The 20,469-nt window shown below is 37.3% G+C and overlaps 1 protein-coding gene and 1 long non-coding RNA gene across 2 annotated transcripts; both read right to left on the bottom strand.

Annotated features, from left to right (window-relative positions):
• Window positions 1-218: 218 nt before the first annotated feature.
• LOC127157254 (uncharacterized) lies at window positions 219-19,419 on the bottom strand. The gene is made up of 15 exons (XM_051100509.1): window positions 19,327-19,419; window positions 14,607-14,648; window positions 8,780-14,350; window positions 8,665-8,696; window positions 8,510-8,587; window positions 8,164-8,356; window positions 4,644-4,760; window positions 4,337-4,518; window positions 4,084-4,245; window positions 3,802-4,008; window positions 3,492-3,724; window positions 2,859-2,925; window positions 2,689-2,780; window positions 2,443-2,605; window positions 219-629 (listed from the first exon to the last, which is right to left on the bottom strand). The coding sequence occupies exons 1-15, from the start codon at window positions 19,346-19,348 to the stop codon at window positions 570-572; spliced, it is 7,221 nt and encodes a 2,406-aa protein (XP_050956466.1). The 5' UTR covers window positions 19,349-19,419; the 3' UTR covers window positions 219-569.
• LOC127157255 (uncharacterized) lies at window positions 15,335-17,836 on the bottom strand. The gene is made up of 3 exons (XR_007825871.1): window positions 17,621-17,836; window positions 16,605-16,684; window positions 15,335-16,172 (listed from the first exon to the last, which is right to left on the bottom strand). It is a non-coding gene; the product is annotated as an uncharacterized LOC127157255 (long non-coding RNA).
• Window positions 19,420-20,469: the final 1,050 nt, after the last annotated feature.

Genomic DNA, 20,469 nt, shown 5'->3' with positions numbered 1-20,469 from the left:
TGTGGACCAAGATAAATGTTTGTGATGTGATTATACACCATGTGGTCAAGTTTGATATCCACATGTAACATGCTTATGACTAAATCTGATTACATGATAATACGATCATCTTTATAATTAAAAATATTACCTCTGAAGTGTCTAATAGTGCATATAAAAAGTCAGTCAGTGGCTTTTGAATAAATTCTACCATGTTTATTAATAAACCTACAAAAAACAATTACAAGGAAACATTGACAGAATTTTTACTAATTAATATCAGTAACAAAATAATTACAAATCATTTGCCATTTTCACACTAAATATTCTTGTATGAAAATAGAGGCAATTAAAGTAAAAACACAAACCACTTGAGGGGTCTGAAGTACAATAAATCACACACAGTCTAAAAGAAAGAGGCGACAAACCATCCATCATGAAAAAAGCAAACTTGGTTAATATATTTACATCAAAATGAATGACAGATATGAAATAAGACTTGAATAATTGATCATTTTTAGATAAAAGCAAAGACTGTCATGTAATATCTAATGATAATGGCACATTTCCTGAACATGACGCTGTAGTCCTCAGTGTTTTTTGCATCCACAGCAAAGACATCTGAAGAACTTCCTGTACTGCTGCCTGACCTGGACAAGAATGAGACGAGAGGAGCTGAGTGATTCATGAAATCAATTTAACCTCTGAAACTCATGAACCAGAATGGCGTTTATCAAAAACAGGTAAGAAAAAAAGGCTTTTGGAGACTAGATCCACACTTTCAGAAGTAAATACTGATGTTTTACTTTACATTCTTATACGGTCTCTGGAGACACTGCAGTGGTTTTCCTACAGAGCAGGATGATAAAACTTCAGTAGGCCTACTAAGAAGTATTGCTCCAGATTCTGTAGGCTACATGACTAACCTGTCATTACTTGCAAACTTTTACACTGAAATGACAGAACACTTTTGGCAGCGGTTTAGCATTCTTGAGTAATTCAGCCTGAGGGTGGCGCTCCTTCAAAAACAGCCAGAAACCTTGGAGCTGTAATTGATGATCAGCTGATTTCTCAGACCACATTGCTAAAACTGCCCGGTCCTGCAGATTTGCTTTATTCAACATCAGGAAGATCAGGCCCTTTCTTTCGGAACATGCTTCACAACTCCTTGTTCAAGCTCTAGTTCTGTCCAGGCTGGACTATTGCAATGCTCTTTTGGCAGGTCCTCCAGCCAGTTCTATCAAACTTTTACAATTAATCCAGAATGCGACTGCATGCTTAATTTTTAATGAGCCAAAAAGAATGCACGTCACACCTCTCTTCATCTATTTGCACTGGTTATCAATAGCTGCTCGCATAAAATTCAAGGCGTTAATGTTTGCCTACAAATCCACCACTGGCTCTGCACCCCTTTACCTAAATTCATTACTTCAGACTTATGTGCCCTCTAGAAGCGTGCGTTCTGCAAGTGAACGGCGCTTTATTGTGCCATCCCAAAGAGGCACAAAATCACTTTTACAGACTTTCTCATTAAATGTACCCTCCTGGTGGAATGACCTGCCCAACTCAATACAAACAGCTGAGTCCTTAGCCATCTTCAAGAATCGGCTAATAACACATCTCTTCCATCTTTATTTGACTCCCTGACTCTAGCACTCTTCTATTAATTCTATTCTCTATCTAATTCTATTCTTAAAAAAAAAAAAAAAAAAAACTTTTACACTTATACTTTATTCATTTACTTACTACTTGTTAAAATCAAAAAAAAAAAAAAGCATCTCTGTTCTTTTTATATTCTACCTGTTTTTTATATTTATTTATTATACAATTAAAAAAAAAAAGCCTCTAACAATAGCTTGCTTTTTCTTTTATATTCCATCTGTTTTCTTTTTATTTATTATATAATTATAAAAAACCTTGCTACGTGTACTGCGTTAGGCTAACTGAGACATAATATCACTTGCATGTTATTGCTCTGTTGTTGATTTTGATTGCTTCCATTGTCCTCTTTTGTAAGTCGCTTTGGATAAAAGCATCTGCTAAATGTCTACATGTAATGTTGACTGGCAGACTCTACATACACACTGCGTTTGAATATTGATTGTGGCCACTGTGAGAACACGTGCATGCAACAGGAAGTAAGTATGCAAAACTGTCCCAGGTGTCAAAAATACCAACGTGCAGCGTCCATTACACACACTAAATCTATGCTTTGGGGCTAATCATATCCCATCACACATTATGTTTTGGAAATAAATTGTACGCATTTTTTTTTTCAAGATGGTGCAAAATGTCGCAGAAACCTTTCCTGTGTAAATTAAATATTAAAAAAAAAAAAAAAAAAAAAAAAAGAAGCACCACTATTACAAAATTGTCACCTCTTATAGGGACTACTGAAGAGATATGTTTTAATTTCATTTTAAAATGCAAAGTACTGAAAATTAGAATAAAGCTCTGTCTGACCTCACTGTTGAGGACACAATAGATCAGGAAGATGAAGGTTCCCTGCTGGGAGTTCAAGATCAGGAAAAGGATCTCTAGCATTTTATTGCCATTAGTGAAGAAACCCAGAAACCAGGGACAACCAAGAACCACAAACTGAGCCAGTACTTTAAACACCATAATCCTGCAGAAAAACAGAGAAAGAGAGTTAATGTGTCTTTACTGATTATATTGTTGAGTGGTAGAACTTCAAACAATGCACATTACTTGGTTTGTTTCATCTGTGAAACTTCAGCATTGAGATTTTTGAGAGTTGAGCTCAGAGTGATGACGATCTTGATGAAGAGAATCATATTTAACTGCAGAAAAAGACACTTAAATCTAAGATCACTTTAGTATTTTGGTCCATGTAAACAATGTCTGTAACTAGTACTTACTGCTAGTATGACACAAACAGGACCCAGGAAACTCCAGATAAAACCTTTATCTCTTTTAATCCAGCACCTGTTTAGAGTAAAACACAGTATAATAATTGAATGAATGTATCGAAAATATTATTTCAGATGATGACTGGTGAAACACTACTGGAAAAGTAACTATTAAAAAAATACATTTATTTTAATCTTCTAATTTTGAAATGGTATAAAATGTATTTAGTGTGTTCGACTTCATACGGTGCTGCACAGACTGATCAGTGTCTGACTTGAAGCAGTACATGCCAAGTTGTGTGACTTGGATGACAACAGATGACAGCACAAAAGCAACTGCATGAGCTCTGATGGCGCATAGCTGTTTCACGATTGACCAGATTCACCGATGACAATGTCCAGATCATCTGTGTATTTGACCAAAATTCAATCTAATCCACATCCGTGACAAAGAACGCAAAAACGACATGACAAACAAAAAGTGTCTGACTTCACATATCGACTTTCAGCTCCTCCCCTGACTGCAAGTGGCAAATATCAATGATCGGCTACATCCAGCAACAGCTAAAGTCAAACACACCTTTTTGTCTTTATTTCATCTAATCAAAGTATTTTTTTTTTTTTTTTTTTAAAGCAACTCACTGTTCACTGCCGTATCCTTCAGGAACCAGACCAATAGACACGCACACCACAACCAGAGCAACCAGATATCCAATCACACACAGGAATCCACTGCTAAGCACCTCCCTCTTTTTGGAGCTGATCTGTGATAGGTTCTTCACACAGATGAAGAGCATCACAGCTTCAATGAACATCCACACAAACGCGGAGAGAAAGAGGAAGTGCAGAAGGCTTGAGATCACGGCACACAACACCTGGAGACCATGAGAGACGGTTATGATGATTCTCAGTGAGGCTGTGCTGAGCTGTAGGGCTCCTTCATCATTCTCACCTGATGAGGCCGTATGACACTCAGGAACTGCTGTGTGAGCAGGAACAGAAGGTGAGCCAACAGAAGACTGATGCAGATGTTGATTCGAGCCACATTATTCACTCCAGGACTCCAGTGACAAAGGACAAAGCTCAACAGGGCCAAACTGAAGAACACCAGCCCCGCGATCACACACAACAGATTCAACAGATCCAGTAGTGAGTCGCTCTGAGAAAACATGTCAGAGTACATGAGTGACAAATCTGTGCTGTTCTTCAGTGTTCACTAGAAATGTTCTCTTACCTCTGGTGGGCGGCTGGTTTGCATGATGAGAGCGAATGTCGACAGATGATCACAGGAACACACAGTGTAGCTGCTGTTGGTCTTTAAAACAGAACAACCATCTACAATCCACTCGCTGATATTCCAGTACACACAGAACAGAGAACCATTGGGATCAAATTCCTGCAAAAAGAAGAAAAAAAAAACATGCAGAAAATATTACAATATATTATATTCAACTGATTTAGGACAAAAACACATTTCAGTGTCTCACTCTGATGTGTCTGAGGGTGAAGTTGACTGGTTTGGTGAGTTTAGTGTTGGTGGTTTTGGGAAGAGTAACTGAGATCACAGTGGACATCATAGTTTTAATCGTGTCATTTGATGCATTGAAGAAGTCTGGCTTCAGCAGATTCTCCATCATGTTGTAGCTCATGAAAGCCACAGCAGCTGATCCTGTGTGACAGAAACAGAAATGCTATGTAAATACAACAAAAACAACCAAAAAAAATAAATGTGGTTTAGTGGTGATGGTATCATGTCTTTCTACGATTTTTAATCACACAGGAACATTGACATACCTTCATTATTATTCTTGGCAATCCCAATGAGATCGATCTCAACAGAAGAATTTGTTGTGTCAAGTCGAGGGATTTTCTTTAAGATGACATTTGGTCCAACCATAAAGACTTGACCCTCTGATTAAGCACAAACAAGAATATTCTATAATAATTAATTTAAAATATTTATTATTAATTTATTATTATCATAATTATTATTAAAGCCCAGTTTAATTATTGAATTTGCACAGAAGACAAAACTATTCACTATTGTTGGGCTTTCATCTCTGAAGTACTTTAAATAGAGGCTGACATTTTTTTTTTTTTTTTTTTTTTTGGAATGGCGCGGGTCACAGGAATCCCACGGGATGAGAAACAAAATCACTTTTAATCACATGATTGAGATGGGGCAGGAAAAAATGTCATCGGGAGTGGGCAGGACCAGGAATCATAATAACACTATGATACCTATTTGTCAGGCATTCACCACAGCCACCTCCACCTGCCACATTACCAGTTGCACCGCCCACTCGTTCATCATCCCCCGAATTCTAATTACCTGCACCTGATCCTTGTTAAGCCATGCCCTATATAAGAGACACTCTCACCTAGGGATGTGCCAAAGGAGGCTTTTGAAGCAGTGAGGCTTTTACAACAAAGTGCATTGATGCTTGGAAGCTTTTGCTACAGTTCTCTACTACGCCAGCTGCTGGTCAATAAAAATTCTTACACAAAATGTGTCATTTAGATGTTTTGTTCATTGGAGTGTTATTGTAAGGTTTATTTGTGAATTTTTTTAAGCATATATGTCATTAGCAAGGTGGCGTGTGTGTGCAGCAATAGAGTTTCCAAAATGTATTGTATTTTGCACAATACAATGACAAAGGCTTTATGTTCTTTATTTTTTACTTGCATCAAACTTCTGTCTTTTCACCTCCAAAATAGTGTTTAATAGGCCAGTAGATTAAACTTCCCCCTTTGTCTTGTCTACCGATCACATGCTGACGCTATTCCTGACTTCATGCATCTCTCCTCGTTGATCTCTCTGGTGTTCCCTGGTTTTGGCGTGGCTCACTCTCTTGGACTCGACTGTACTCATCATTACAAGGACAGTCAGTTAAGAGCTCCATTCCTACCGTTTCATCCAGTTTGCTGTCACTTACAAGTCTGTCAATAAATCTCTGGATTGGTTTGCTACTCGCCTCCTGTCTCCTCCGTGTGTGTGTGTGTGTGTGTGTGTGTGACACTATGATAACTATATAATTTAATTTTGAACTCAATTCTAGTTTTCCTGTCTCTTTATGCTCTCCTCCTGTTTGCTTTGGTGTGGCTGGTTAAGTGAGTGAGTTCATGACGGACAGATCATTAACGGCTGGTCTATGTGGTAATACAGTACATCGGGCAGGACATCCAAACGCTTACTTTAATCATTCATCGTCCTCAAATATGGCTTTTCATCTGAAAGATGTAGTAAGAACTTTACATACAAGGCCACTCAATGTTGACCTAGAAAAATGTGTGCTATCGAAGTGTCTGTGCGGAAGGTGGAAGCTGAACAGTAGCACGCTCATTGCATGACAGATGGATAAGGATCTGGCTGCAGACATGTACTTTTCAGACTTGCCCTCTCAGACATCTGCACTTCCGCAAGTGATGTCACTTGCAGTCTTTTTTTATTTTTGTTTTATTAATTTATTTATTTTTTTATTGAATCTCTCAACATTTTACAACAGTAGCCAGGTGGTGAAGACAAGAAAAAAGAAACTAAATTACAAAGTCATCCGCAATCCTCACTTGCACTCTCCACCTGCGACGTTACTTGCAATTGCACAAATTGTCCGTGTTGCCAATGGAGACAAGATGCTGTGGTGGTTAAACAATTCAGACTAATTTAATAACATAACGTACAGGATCCTGCAAGTCATCTGTAGGAGAAAGAGACAAGACCCGAAAATCCGTGGCCACGGACCAGCAGAATATGAACGTAATTCCCAAAATTCTCATGTTAAGCGTTAATGTACTTTAAGGCAAGCATATATGGCCATGAACACAATGCACAAACTTTCAGTTTTGCTTCCATACAGCAAAACATGGCATATTGTGTTTATGGTTTTCTACAGCAGGAAAGCGATTAAAGAGGTGACATCGCAGGTAGCAGAGAGTGCAAGTGGCGATTGCGAGTGACATTCTAATTTATGTAATGTAATTTAATTATTTATTTTCTTTTGTCTTGTCTTCATTACCTGGCTACTGTTGTAAAATGTTGAGAGATTCAATAAAAAAAATTAAACCAACAAAATAAAAATACAAAGTAAAAAAAGACTGCAAGTGACGTCACTTGCGCAAGTCCCGGTGTCTGAGAGTGCAAGTGCATGTTTGCAGCCAGTGCAGTCACTTGCTCTTAAAATAATAGATTATATCTTTTGAATCTGCAAAGACTCTACATTTATCTGTGTGCACTCAAAACAACAAGGAAACACTGCACTTTAGTAAAATAATTAAAGCAAACAGGATGTGCTTTCTGCTGTCTCAGTCTCTGTGAACTTGAGCGTGTCACTTCAAATCTCTGTGTATACTTGCTTTAGAGACATGAAAAATATATACAGAAAGTGAAATGTCTACTTTCAAATGGACCAATTCAAATATGAAATTGCATTTGTTTAAACTGGCTTTCAAAAATAAATAAATATATAAAAACTCTACATTTTGGATTTCTATTCAACTAAAGTGGGCATGCTACGATCTGTACTGTATTTTTTACTGTGATTTCGCCTAAAAAAAAAAGGCAACACAGGAGTGGGAGGAAACGGGGGTCATTCTTCTGGGACTGGGACGGGATGGGATTTCCCCCCAGTTTTTTTTTCGTGGGATTGGGATGGCACAGGATTTTTTTTTGTGGGAGTGGGACGGGTGAGGTTTGAAAATCCACTCCTGCGTTACCGTCTAGTTTGAACCCTTCAGGTCAACTTTAAAAAAGTTTTCATTAATCTCAATAAATATATATGTAAGCTTTATTAATTCTTACGTCATCTGGAGGTCAAATATTAGATCTTACAGGACAGTCAAATAAATGAAATAAATGAATTTGCACAAAAATACTGACCTTCAACATCAACAACAAAATATACTTTTTGCTTTCATTTCACAACTTCACCCTTACATATAATCTGTTTGAGCAAATAGTAAGCATATTTGGCATGCTGTCCTGAAGGAGGGCTCTGAGCTCAGAATATACCCTGAACCCGGAGAACTCCCCCCTATCCCTAATATGGGATGAGAATAGATTAAGAGTGAGGAGTTGGGGTGGAGGAGGGATGCTGTGGGACAGAGGTGAGTTGGCTGTATTTACAGTATATATATGTATCGTGCTAGTTAGGATGATTAACTAAACAAATTCCACCTGTGCTGAAAAAGTTCATAACTCTATTCTGTACAATCACAAGTAATGTAGCTGCATTTATCATTGCTGCTGTCTGACCCACTGCTGCTCTCTAGACAAAATAAAGCCACTGACATCATATGTAATCTCAATTTCACTTACCGACAGTTGGAAGAATAATACTGACATTGTCACTCGTGTCTGTCGGTTTCACTAATGTAGAAATTAGTTTCTCACTGGTTTTTAACATGCGGTTTCCATAGGAGGCTAGTTCTGTTGGGTTTGCTGATGATGATGATGACTCTAAAATCTTCTCTGAAGCATTGAAGGCCACATTCAAAATGCTCATCACAGTCTAATTAATTAATCACATAAACACAGTTACTCCACATGTAAAGTTACTCCACATGTAAACATCAACAGATCCAATAAGATAACACAGCTATGTCATTATCTATTATCTACTTGTGATTTGTTTATTTTTATATTTTTTCTCTTGAAAACTTACAGTCACAGGGAGCACTTGAGCTGTAATGTTCTCAATTTGATCAAGAACATTTTGAAGACATCCTTCTGTGACCTGACTCTGAAATCACAATTAAGGTTTACAAATAAAACTGAAAGACTCTCTGTTCACTGTGTATATGAAAATATTCAGCTTACCATGCATTCATCCGGCAGTGTGATATTTGGAACTGAAATGAAGGAATTCACCAAAACAACATAAATGTAGTAAAATCACCCAAAACACCATATTTCAGTCTGGAAACATGCTCACCTGCAGTAGTTGGACTGATTGTGGTTAGGGTGAAGATGTTAGTCTCACAGAAACAGGAGGACAAAGTGCTAATAGAGCATGAACAGGTGTCATTATTACCGGTGCAGTCGCAGTTATTACTCCCGCATCTGTACTGGCATTGGTTTATGTTTCTATATCTCTGGTAGTTGAAACTATGCATTGCTGTATTGCAGTACATGCGGTACTGAGCACCAGTGCAGATGTATGTGTCGTTATAAAGCCCACAGGCATAGACTGGACTTACTGCTGCAGGGATGCTATTGCCATAATTTGTACAGAAGCAGGAGGATGAAGTACTGCTAGAGCATGTACAGGTGTCCTTATTACCACGACAGTCACAGGTATTGCTTGCACAGCGGTGCTCATGTCTATTGTAATAGAAATCATTTACACTTGTGTCACAGTACATGCGGTACTGAGCACCAGTGCAGATGTATGAGGTGTCGTTATAAAGCACACAGTCATAGACTGGAGTAACTGCTGTGAAGAGAGCAATGATATTGCCGTAAGTCTCACAGAAGCAGGAGGACAAAGTGCTACTGTAGCATGTACAGGTGTCCTTATTACCAACGCAGTTACAATTATTATTCCAGCAGTGGGTTTCATATTGGATTTGGTTTTGATATCTCCGATAGTAGAAATCATGCATTCTCGTGTTGCAGTACATGCGGTACTGAGCACCAGTGCAGATGAATGTGTCGTTATAAAGCTCACACTGAGGGACTCTCAGTGGACTTACTGCTGTAGGGACAGTGATGTTATTGCCGTATGTCTCACAAAAGCAGGAAGATAAAGTGCTTCTAGAGCATGTACAGGTGTCCTTATTACCTACACAGTTGCAGTTATTATTCCAGCATTGGGTTTCATATTGGATTTGATTCTGATATCTCCGATAGTAGAAATTATGCATTGTTTTGTTGCAGAACATGCGGTACTGAGCACCAGTGCAGATGAATGTGTCATTATAAAGAACACAGCCATAAGCTGGACTAACTTCTCTAGTGAGAGCAATGCTATTGCCGTAAGTCTCACAGAAGCAGGAGGACAAAGTGCTACTGGAACATGTACAGGTGTCCTTATTACCAACGCAGTTACAGTTATTATTCATGCACTGGTATTGGTCTTGGTTTTGATACTGATATCTCCGATAGAAGAAATCATGTAGACTTGTATTGCAGTACATGCGATACTGAGCACCAGTGCAGATGAATGTGTCGTTATAAAGCTCACACTGAGGGACTCTCAGTGGACTTACTGCTGTAGGGACAGTGATGTTATTGTTGTATGTCTCACAAAAGCAGGAAGATAAAGTGCTACTGTAGCATGTACAGGTGTCCTTATTACCTACACAGTTGCAGTCATTATTCCTGCATTGGGTTTCATATTGAATTTGGTTTTGATATCTCCGATAGTAGAAATCATGCATTCTTGTATTGCAGTACATGCGGTACTGAGCACCAGTGCAGATGTATGTGTCATTATAAAGCACACAGCCATAAGCTGGACTAACTTCTCTAGTGAGAGCAATGCTATTGCCGTAAGTCTCACAAAAGCAGGAGGACAAAGTGCTACTGGAGCATGTACAGGTGTCCTTATTTCCTCGGCAGTCACAGTTGTTATTTAAGCATTGGTATTGGTCCTGGTTTTGGTTTCTGTATCTTTGGTAGTTGAAACTATGCATTGCTGTATTGCAGTACATGCGGTACTGAGCACCAGTGCAGATGTATGTGTCGTTATAAAGCCCACAGGCATAGACTGGACTTACTGCTGCAGGGATGCTATTGCCATAATTTGTACAGAAGCAGGAGGATGAAGTACTGCTAGAGCATGTACAGGTGTCCTTATTACCACGACAGTCACAGGTATTGCTTGCACAGCGGTGCTCATGTCTATTGTAATAGAAATCATTTACACTTGTGTCACAGTACATGCGGTACTGAGCACCAGTGCAGATGTATGAGGTGTCGTTATAAAGCACACAGTCATAGACTGGAGTAACTGCTGTGAAGAGAGCAATGATATTGCCGTAAGTCTCACAGAAGCAGGAGGACAAAGTGCTACTGTAGCATGTACAGGTGTCCTTATTACCAACGCAGTTACAATTATTATTCCAGCAGTGGGTTTCATATTGGATTTGGTTTTGATATCTCCGATAGTAGAAATCATGCATTCTCGTGTTGCAGTACATGCGGTACTGAGCACCAGTGCAGATGAATGTGTCGTTATAAAGCTCACACTGAGGGACTCTCAGTGGACTTACTGCTGTAGGGACAGTGATGTTATTGCCGTATGTCTCACAAAAGCAGGAAGATAAAGTGCTTCTAGAGCATGTACAGGTGTCCTTATTACCTACACAGTTGCAGTTATTATTCCAGCATTGGGTTTCATATTGGATTTGATTCTGATATCTCCGATAGTAGAAATTATGCATTGTTTTGTTGCAGAACATGCGGTACTGAGCACCAGTGCAGATGAATGTGTCATTATAAAGAACACAGCCATAAGCTGGACTAACTTCTCTAGTGAGAGCAATGCTATTGCCGTAAGTCTCACAGAAGCAGGAGGACAAAGTGCTACTGGAACATGTACAGGTGTCCTTATTACCAACGCAGTTACAGTTATTATTCATGCACTGGTATTGGTCTTGGTTTTGATACTGATATCTCCGATAGAAGAAATCATGTAGACTTGTATTGCAGTACATGCGATACTGAGCACCAGTGCAGATGAATGTGTCGTTATAAAGCTCACACTGAGGGACTCTCAGTGGACTTACTGCTGTAGGGACAGTGATGTTATTGTTGTATGTCTCACAAAAGCAGGAAGATAAAGTGCTACTGTAGCATGTACAGGTGTCCTTATTACCTACACAGTTGCAGTCATTATTCCTGCATTGGGTTTCATATTGAATTTGGTTTTGATATCTCCGATAGTAGAAATCATGCATTCTTGTATTGCAGTACATGCGGTACTGAGCACCAGTGCAGATGTATGTGTCATTATAAAGCACACAGCCATAAGCTGGACTAACTTCTCTAGTGAGAGCAATGCTATTGCCGTAAGTCTCACAAAAGCAGGAGGACAAAGTGCTACTGGAGCATGTACAGGTGTCCTTATTTCCTCGGCAGTCACAGTTGTTATTTAAGCATTGGTATTGGTCCTGGTTTTGGTTTCTGTATCTTTGGTAGTTGAAACTATGCATTGCTGTATTGCAGTACATGCGGTACTGAGCACCAGTGCAGATGTATGTGTCGTTATAAAGCCCACAGGCATAGACTGGACTTACTGCTGCAGGGATGCTATTGCCATAATTTGTACAGAAGCAAGAGGATGAAGTACTGCTAGAGCATGTACAGGTGTCCTTATTACCACGACAGTCACAGGTATTGCTTGCACAGCGGTGCTCATGTCTATTGTAATAGAAATCATTTACACTTGTGTCACAGTACATGCGGTACTGAGCACCAGTGCAGATGTATGAGGTGTCGTTATAAAGCACACAGTCATAGACTGGAGTAACTGCTGTGAAGAGAGCAATGATATTGCCGTAAGTCTCACAGAAGCAGGAGGACAAAGTGCTACTGTAGCATGTACAGGTGTCCTTATTACCAACGCAGTTACAATTATTATTCCAGCAGTGGGTTTCATATTGGATTTGGTTTTGATATCTCCGATAGTAGAAATCATGCATTCTCGTGTTGCAGTACATGCGGTACTGAGCACCAGTGCAGATGAATGTGTCGTTATAAAGCTCACACTGAGGGACTCTCAGTGGACTTACTGCTGTAGGGACAGTGATGTTATTGCCGTATGTCTCACAAAAGCAGGAAGATAAAGTGCTACTGTAGCATGTACAGGTGTCCTTATTACCTACACAGTTGCAGTCATTATTCCTGCATTGGGTTTCATATTGAATTTGGTTTTGATATCTCCGATAGTAGAAATCATGCATTCTTGTATTGCAGTACATGCGGTACTGAGCACCAGTGCAGATGTATGTGTCATTATAAAGCACACAGCCATAAGCTGGACTAACTTCTCTAGTGAGAGCAATGCTATTGCCGTAAGTCTCACAAAAGCAGGAGGACAAAGTGCTACTGGAGCATGTACAGGTGTCCTTATTTCCTCGGCAGTCACAGTTGTTATTTAAGCATTGGTATTGGTCCTGGTTTTGGTTTCTGTATCTTTGGTAGTTGAAACTATGCATTGCTGTATTGCAGTACATGCGGTACTGAGCACCAGTGCAGATGTATGTGTCGTTATAAAGCCCACAGGCATAGACTGGACTTACTGCTGCAGGGATGCTATTGCCATAATTTGTACAGAAGCAAGAGGATGAAGTACTGCTAGAGCATGTACAGGTGTCCTTATTACCACGACAGTCACAGGTATTGCTTGCACAGCGGTGCTCATTTCTATTGTAATAGAAATCATTTACACTTGTGTTGCAGTACATGCGGTACTGAGCACCAGTGCAAATGTATGAGGTGTCGTTATAAAGCACACAGTCATAGACTGGAGTAACTGCTGTAGTGAGAGCAATTATATTGCTGTAAGTCTCACAGAAACAGGAGGACAAAGTCTTACTATAGCATGTACAGATGTCCTTGTTACCAATACAGTTACAGTTATTACTCACACACTGGTATTGATATTTGTACTGATATCTCTGGTAGTTGAAATCATGCATCTGTGTGTTGCAGTACATGCGGTACTGAGCACCAGTGCAGATGTACATACCTTTATAAATAACACAGCCAGGGTCTGTGACTGGACTAACTGCAGTAGTGAGAGCAATGCTGTAATTCTCACAGAAGCAGGAGGACAAACTGCTACTAGAACATGTACAGGTGTCCTTGTTACCAGCACAGTTACAGTTATTCCAGCAGTAGTATTCATTTCGGTTTTGATTTCTCCGGTAGGTGAAACTATGCATTCTTGTGTTGCAGTACATGCGGTACTGAGCACCAGTGCAGATGTACATGTCATTATAAAGCTCACAGCCAGGCACTGGATTACGTGATGAAGAGATTCTATAGCCATAATTTGTACAGGAGCAGGATGAAGCATAACTGTAGCACCAACAGGAGTCAGTATTAAAACGGCAGCCACAGCCATTAGTCCAGCAATCATACTGGTCTTGGTTTTGGTACTGATATTTGGAGTAGCTAAAATAATGGACTGCTGTGTTGCAGTACATGCGGTGTTGAGCACCAGTGCAAATGTACACGTCATTATTAAGTTCGCATTCAAAAACTGGCCTAACCGCTGTAAGGACAGTGGTGCTATTGCTAAAGATCTCACAGAAGCAGGATGAAGTATTAGAGTAGCATGTACAGGTGTCCTTATTAGCAATACAGATACAGTCATTACTTATGCAGTGGTATTGGTATTGGTCTTGGTATTTCTGGTAGTAGAAATGATGCATTGTTGTGTTGCAGTACATGTGGTACTGAGCACCAGTGCAGATGTATGTTTCATTATCAAGCTCACAGTCTGAAACTGGACTAACTGCTGCTCTTGATTCAGCAGTAGCGATGGCTATGAAACCTGAGGACGAGAAAGATGTGATCACTGAGTTTTTTTTTTTTCCTTTTTTTTCTTTCATTTAATACACTATACTGTTTATTTTGCATTGCATTCTTCCTTTAAAATGTTTGAAACAATTTGTAAATCCATTCTGAAATTGAGAATAACTGATCTGTTGCATTGTGTCCTTAAGTAACCAAATTTTAACATTGACTACTGAGAAATAAATGTAATTGTATTTTTAAAAAGCAATCAAACACTACTGGCTTACACTTACACTGGATGAAAGAGAGGATAGTCAACAGTGACCACGCAACACCTGCCACAAAAAAGAGGACAATTATTACAATTGTCATGCTTTCATCAGTTTTCACTGCACACAAATATGAACTGTTTTTCAAACCAGATCTTTAGGACTGACTGTTAACTTTCAAACAATATCTGGTGGCATATAGTAATGGCTAAACTAATAGGATGATGTCATGAGTTTTAAATTATTTATTTATTTATTTAGCTTGCTGTTTAGACCACTCACTAAAAAATGTTGGGTTAAAAATAACCCAACTAGTAACCCAACTATGGGTTGGTATAGCACCTTCCCATCTATGGGTTATTTTAACCCAATGAATTGGGTTAAAATCCAGTTGGGTTAAAAGTAACCCAACAGTTGAGTTAATTATTTAGATTCATTTATATCAGTTTTTATTTATTTATTTATTTATTTATTAATAAAAATACACTATAACACTACTTTGTTTTCAAATAAATATTTTGTTTATTTAAATATGCAAATAATTTTTTTACAAATATATTTTTAAATGTAAAACAGTCATACTGCAAATGTTTACAAAATAAGTGTACAAGAATGTGAAAATATAATACATTCAAAACACACAAATATGCACATACAACTGACATATTTTCAAGATGTACACTGAATTCAAAACCAACAAATGTGACTCTGGTCCACAAAATCGTCATAAGGGTCAAAGTTTTTTTTGTATTTAAATGTAAACATCATCTGAAAGCTCAATAAATAAGCTTTCTATTAATATGTGGTTTGATAGGATAGAACAACTATTTGAAAATCTGGAATCTGAGGGTGCAAAAAAATCTAAATATTGAGAAAATTGCAAAGTTATTAGCAATACATAGCAATACATTAGCAATACATTCAGTTTCGATATACTTATGGTAGGAGATATCTTCATGGAACATGATCTTTACTTAATGTTCTAATGATTTTTGGCATGAAAGAAAATTTGATAATTTTGACCCATGCAATGCAATTTTGGCTATTTCTGCAAATGTACCCATAATACTTATGACTGGTTTTGTTGTCCAGGGTCATAAATGTGTATCAATTCATATTTATTTATATCAACACATACAAATGTGCAAAAATAAAACAAACATAACATACAAACCTTTATCAATAAAACAAAAATAAAAAATCATAAACACAAGTAATAATAATCATAATAATAATAATAATAACAATAATAAAAATAAAACTAAGTAAATCTGCTGGCTGCTGGACTTGCTGATAATCAGCAACATAAAAAGTTTTTACTGATCAATAAATACAAAGTTTCTAAGGAAGAGGTAACGTGTTGAAGGAACTCCTGGAATATTAAAGCTGCAAATGAGTGCAGGGGGCTTTGGGTAGTTGATGTCATACATGTAGAAATGTTTGAAACACAGATCCACTGCTTGTAGTAAGGTCTTCTGTTCCACTGCTTCACCGTTGAAAATGCTCAAAACTTGGGAGGAGTTCTTAGAGTTAGTGCAGCAATGCTGGTGTCATCCGGTTGCATAAAACTTCCTTCATTGACTCCTTCCTCTGTGATAAGATGAAGCAGAAGAAGAAACATTTTACAGATAAACTAGAAAATTTTTCATAATTGTTGGAAAACCTACACTACTAATCAGAAGTTTTTGAACAGTAAGATTTTTAAAGAATTCTTTTCTACTCACTAAGCCTGTATTTATTTGAGCCAAAATACAGTAAAAGCAGTAATATTGTGAAATATTTTTACTATTTTAAATAACTGCTTTCTATTTTAAAAGCTTTGAAGAGACTGGACAATTACATTTTAAAATATATTCAAATAGAAAGCAGTTATTTTAAATGCTGTTTTGGATCCTGAAATGCTGGATCAAATAAATGTAGGCTTAGAGAGAAGGGAATTCTTTAAAAACATTAAAAATCTTGCTGTCCAAAAACTTTTGACTGGTAATGTATATGGATCACTAATATAAATGGTTTACTTACCTTGAAATATTTCAGTTAATTGGCATGTGGATGTTTAATGTATGAGATTCCACTGTTGTAGTTGTCCCTTCACCCAATGTCTAAAAATAAGTAAAAACACATTTAGTACACATTTAAAAACATGCATCTGTCATAGCTTTATATGAGAAATGGCTGTAATTAGAGGCGATTTTAATATATGCATAACAATATTCAATGTAAATAAACCATAAATACACATTTAGTGTTATTACAATTAGTGCTCGCTTTCCAAACAACTGACGCTTGCCCTGTTTTGAGCAGCAGGCGTCGCCGTTGTGTCACGAACGATTAGAAGCAGTGAATCATTTTGCGAAGCGATTCGTTTAATTGATTCGAAACTTTGAAAAGCTTCGTTTCTCCCATCACGTCTTTCTTTTGGGAAAATCTGATTATTTTTAGACTTTTCTAACAGAGAATTCACTGAATTTGAGCGCATCTCTCTGAGCTGCCGCTGAGATAACGTTACATACTGGACCGAAGTTGAAAGGTCCGTGCGGCGCGGTTCTCAACACCAATGTGTCATTTAGCATTAGCCATTTCCCATATAAAGTTAAATGTGATAACCATTATTGCGACCAAACAAGTAGTAAGAAACCGTATGTCTAGATCCCCTCATCAGCTGTAAAATAATATTAAACCTGTAGTAATAGTAGACGGTGATTTCAGTAACATAAGTGGTCTTATATACATTTCACCATACATTATTAACTTTAGGTTACTGTAATACATCTCTAAATAGTTTTACAACTTTCTGCTAATTTTTATTTACTTTATTACTGCTAGCGACCTAACTGGGACAGCTAAGTTAACGTTAAAGTTATTCGTTTACAATCGAGCTCATTCTCCGCAGTTACGTTAAAATACACTGACTAAAGGAAACTACAAGTTTGTTAAAAAAAACAAACATACAACAACAAAAGTTCAATTTTGAAGTGCATTTCACGTTCTTCTTATAAGTATAATGTTATAAGAGTTATTAAAACACTATTACTCACCTCACACTGATGCAGCAGCAGCTTCTTCTGTCGTCAGACACCGTCGACCGTTAAAATTTGAACTGTCGCGGCGGGAACCAATTAAACCCAACGCTGGGTTATTATTAAAAACAACCCAACGATGTTTAAAAAAATAACCCAACGTTTTAGAAAATAACCCAACACAGTGACCCAATATGTGTAACCCATCTATTGGGTTAAAAAAATAACCCATCTATTTTTACTGTGCAGGAACAAATGAATAAATTAAACATATTTGCTGCCTGTCTGAACAAAGCCAAACTGAATTCAATATACTTTCTATTTTCTGATTGAATCAGATCACTACAACAATGAGCTCAGATTGTAAAAGAGTGTTTCAGTGTCATTTTTACACATACACTGACCACCACAGAGTCCTGACCTTAACCATATTAAAAGTCGTTGGGATGTGCCACAACGAATGTACTCCTTAATCAAAGCTAAAAAATTACTGCACATGCACTCAACAATATTGTACCATTTTTTGTCACGCTGAACGACCCACCCATCATTTTTTACTACTTGCTTATGGACTTCTTCATGTAAGGTATGTTCTTGACTGTTTCTGGCACTGTCTATAGCTAATGTAGGACAATCAGATTAGGTATTTTGCACTGTAAAATCATCCTACCACTGCCTAATAAGAATTTTCGGTAAAGTTACACTGAATTATTTTAAGCCTACGTAGTCACAGAAGCAAAGCTGAAACACGAAGTAGGATTTTTCGATGTGGTAGGATGTATCAATTCAATCTTACATGTATCTTACATGTAACTATAAAATAGTTCATTACAACAAAGAAAACAATTGAGTCTGCAACAATAGAGTGATTATATTATATTACATTATATTATATTATATATCCTGAACTTCTAGACATCTATGAAAAGTTTTATGTCCACCATAACATACAGTGAAGTCCCCAAGGACTGCATGCACATCCTGATTTTGCTGAGTTATATGTGTTCCTGGGTCAACATATTTTGTTGACCCTGGAACAACATTTTAATCCAAAAATTTAATCTTATCCATGATTAATTCCTAAAATCAGAGGAAATGATAGATGAATGACATTGACGTACAAGCACCAAACACTGACTGTAAGCCTAAACTTCACAAAAACTATTAAAAAAAAAAAAAAAAATCAAATCTGATTGGTTAATCACAGTGTTGTTCCAGGGTCAACAAAGATGCTGATCCAGGAACATGTTGTACTTGGTAAAATCAGGTTCTGCAGGACGGCATACCGTTGTAACCATTTAGAAACCCAAGGTGGCACCATTTAACTACTCTTCTAACTTGCTTTCACTTGTGGAAAGAGAAAATGAGTTTAGTTTTTGTGTATAATTTTAGGAAATCTTCATCTGGAATTAATTAACACTGTCATTGATATCACTTGAGTTTAGCTTGCTGAGAATAATGGAAAGGTAATGTTGTGCGATGCTGTTGTTGGAACCGATTGTGCATGCCATTTAGATCAAACTGTTATGAACTATAACATTCATATAGTTTCAACAATATGATCTATAAATGCACATGAAATACAAATACCAAATTTCCATTGAGAAAGTGAATAATGTATTGTTTTAACCATAGCTTAGTCAATTGGCATATATTTAATTATCAGTCAGTAATATATGCAATACAATTTTTCTAAATCAAAACAGGAAAATTAAAACACTTACTTTTAAAAACAACGAATGTCATTATGACAGTCTGATAGTCCACTGTGTTTAATATTTATTCAGTAAACCAGATCAGACATATATTTCTGAAATAAATTAAGAGACAAAACAAAAGTTAGCTATGATAGAACAGGGAATGTAATAACAACATGAACTGTAAGGGTGAAACACTGTCAGTTTACACAAGTGTAAATACTATTCCAAATAAAATAAATATTGATAAATCTAAATATTGTACATAACCATGACAAAAAAAAAAAAAAAGAAAAAAAAAGTTAAGTCTGTTTGTTGCTTCCTGCCAGCCTGTAACTATCAAAGAGATGTTTTCTTGGACATGTGTGTTTATATGTTTGTTGTAAATTCATGCCAATTTGAGTTCATTCGTTGGTTAAAATGTGTGAATGTGATATTCAGAAAGTAATATCTAGGGAATGTGCTCCCTTGAAATGTTTAAAGTTAGCCCAGATAGCACACGTAGTCTGCAAGATGTTTGTTAAAGATCACTTGATCTGGAAAGCATCTGCTGTGTACATTCATCTGACAGATGTCTGTAAGATATCAGATTAACATGCATTCTAAATCATAAACTTACAGACATAAGTATGGACTTATCTTAAAGACATCTAATAGATATGTATTTGACTTCTGATAGGTAATGTCCAATATACGTATTGCAGATGTAAATGTAGATGTCAAATAGATGTCTCTGTGATGTAAGTTCTTTAAAGCTGCAGTCCATAATTTTGCTCTTTGTCGCCATCTCTGTTTGAAACCTGCAATTGCAGTTAGTTGCGGAATTACTTATTTTTTATTTTTATTTATTTATTTATTTTTTTTTATGTGGTTGTGCACCGCCACGGCTCCTCAGCATGGATGAATCTAATGTTTTGAAGTGTATGTGTGCACTGTCAGTCAACCACTATGCTACAGAATCACGGATACTATGTCCTGGAAGTATGTCCAAAATGTCATCTGAACAAGTACATGTCAGCCATGTTACTGTCACTCTGACCAACTGAAATAAAATAAATAAATAAATAAATAAAAAGTTTGCAAAGTCTGCTCAGATGATGTTAAATCGTGCAAATGACTATTATTGTTGTACTTTGTTGTCAAATTGGTAATGTTAACAACACCAACATT

This window comes from Labeo rohita, unplaced genomic scaffold (assembly GCF_022985175.1).
Source record: "Labeo rohita strain BAU-BD-2019 unplaced genomic scaffold, IGBB_LRoh.1.0 scaffold_1023, whole genome shotgun sequence".
Lineage (NCBI taxonomy): Eukaryota > Metazoa > Chordata > Actinopteri > Cypriniformes > Cyprinidae > Labeo > Labeo rohita.
This window is presented reverse-complemented; position numbering and strand designations above follow the sequence as displayed.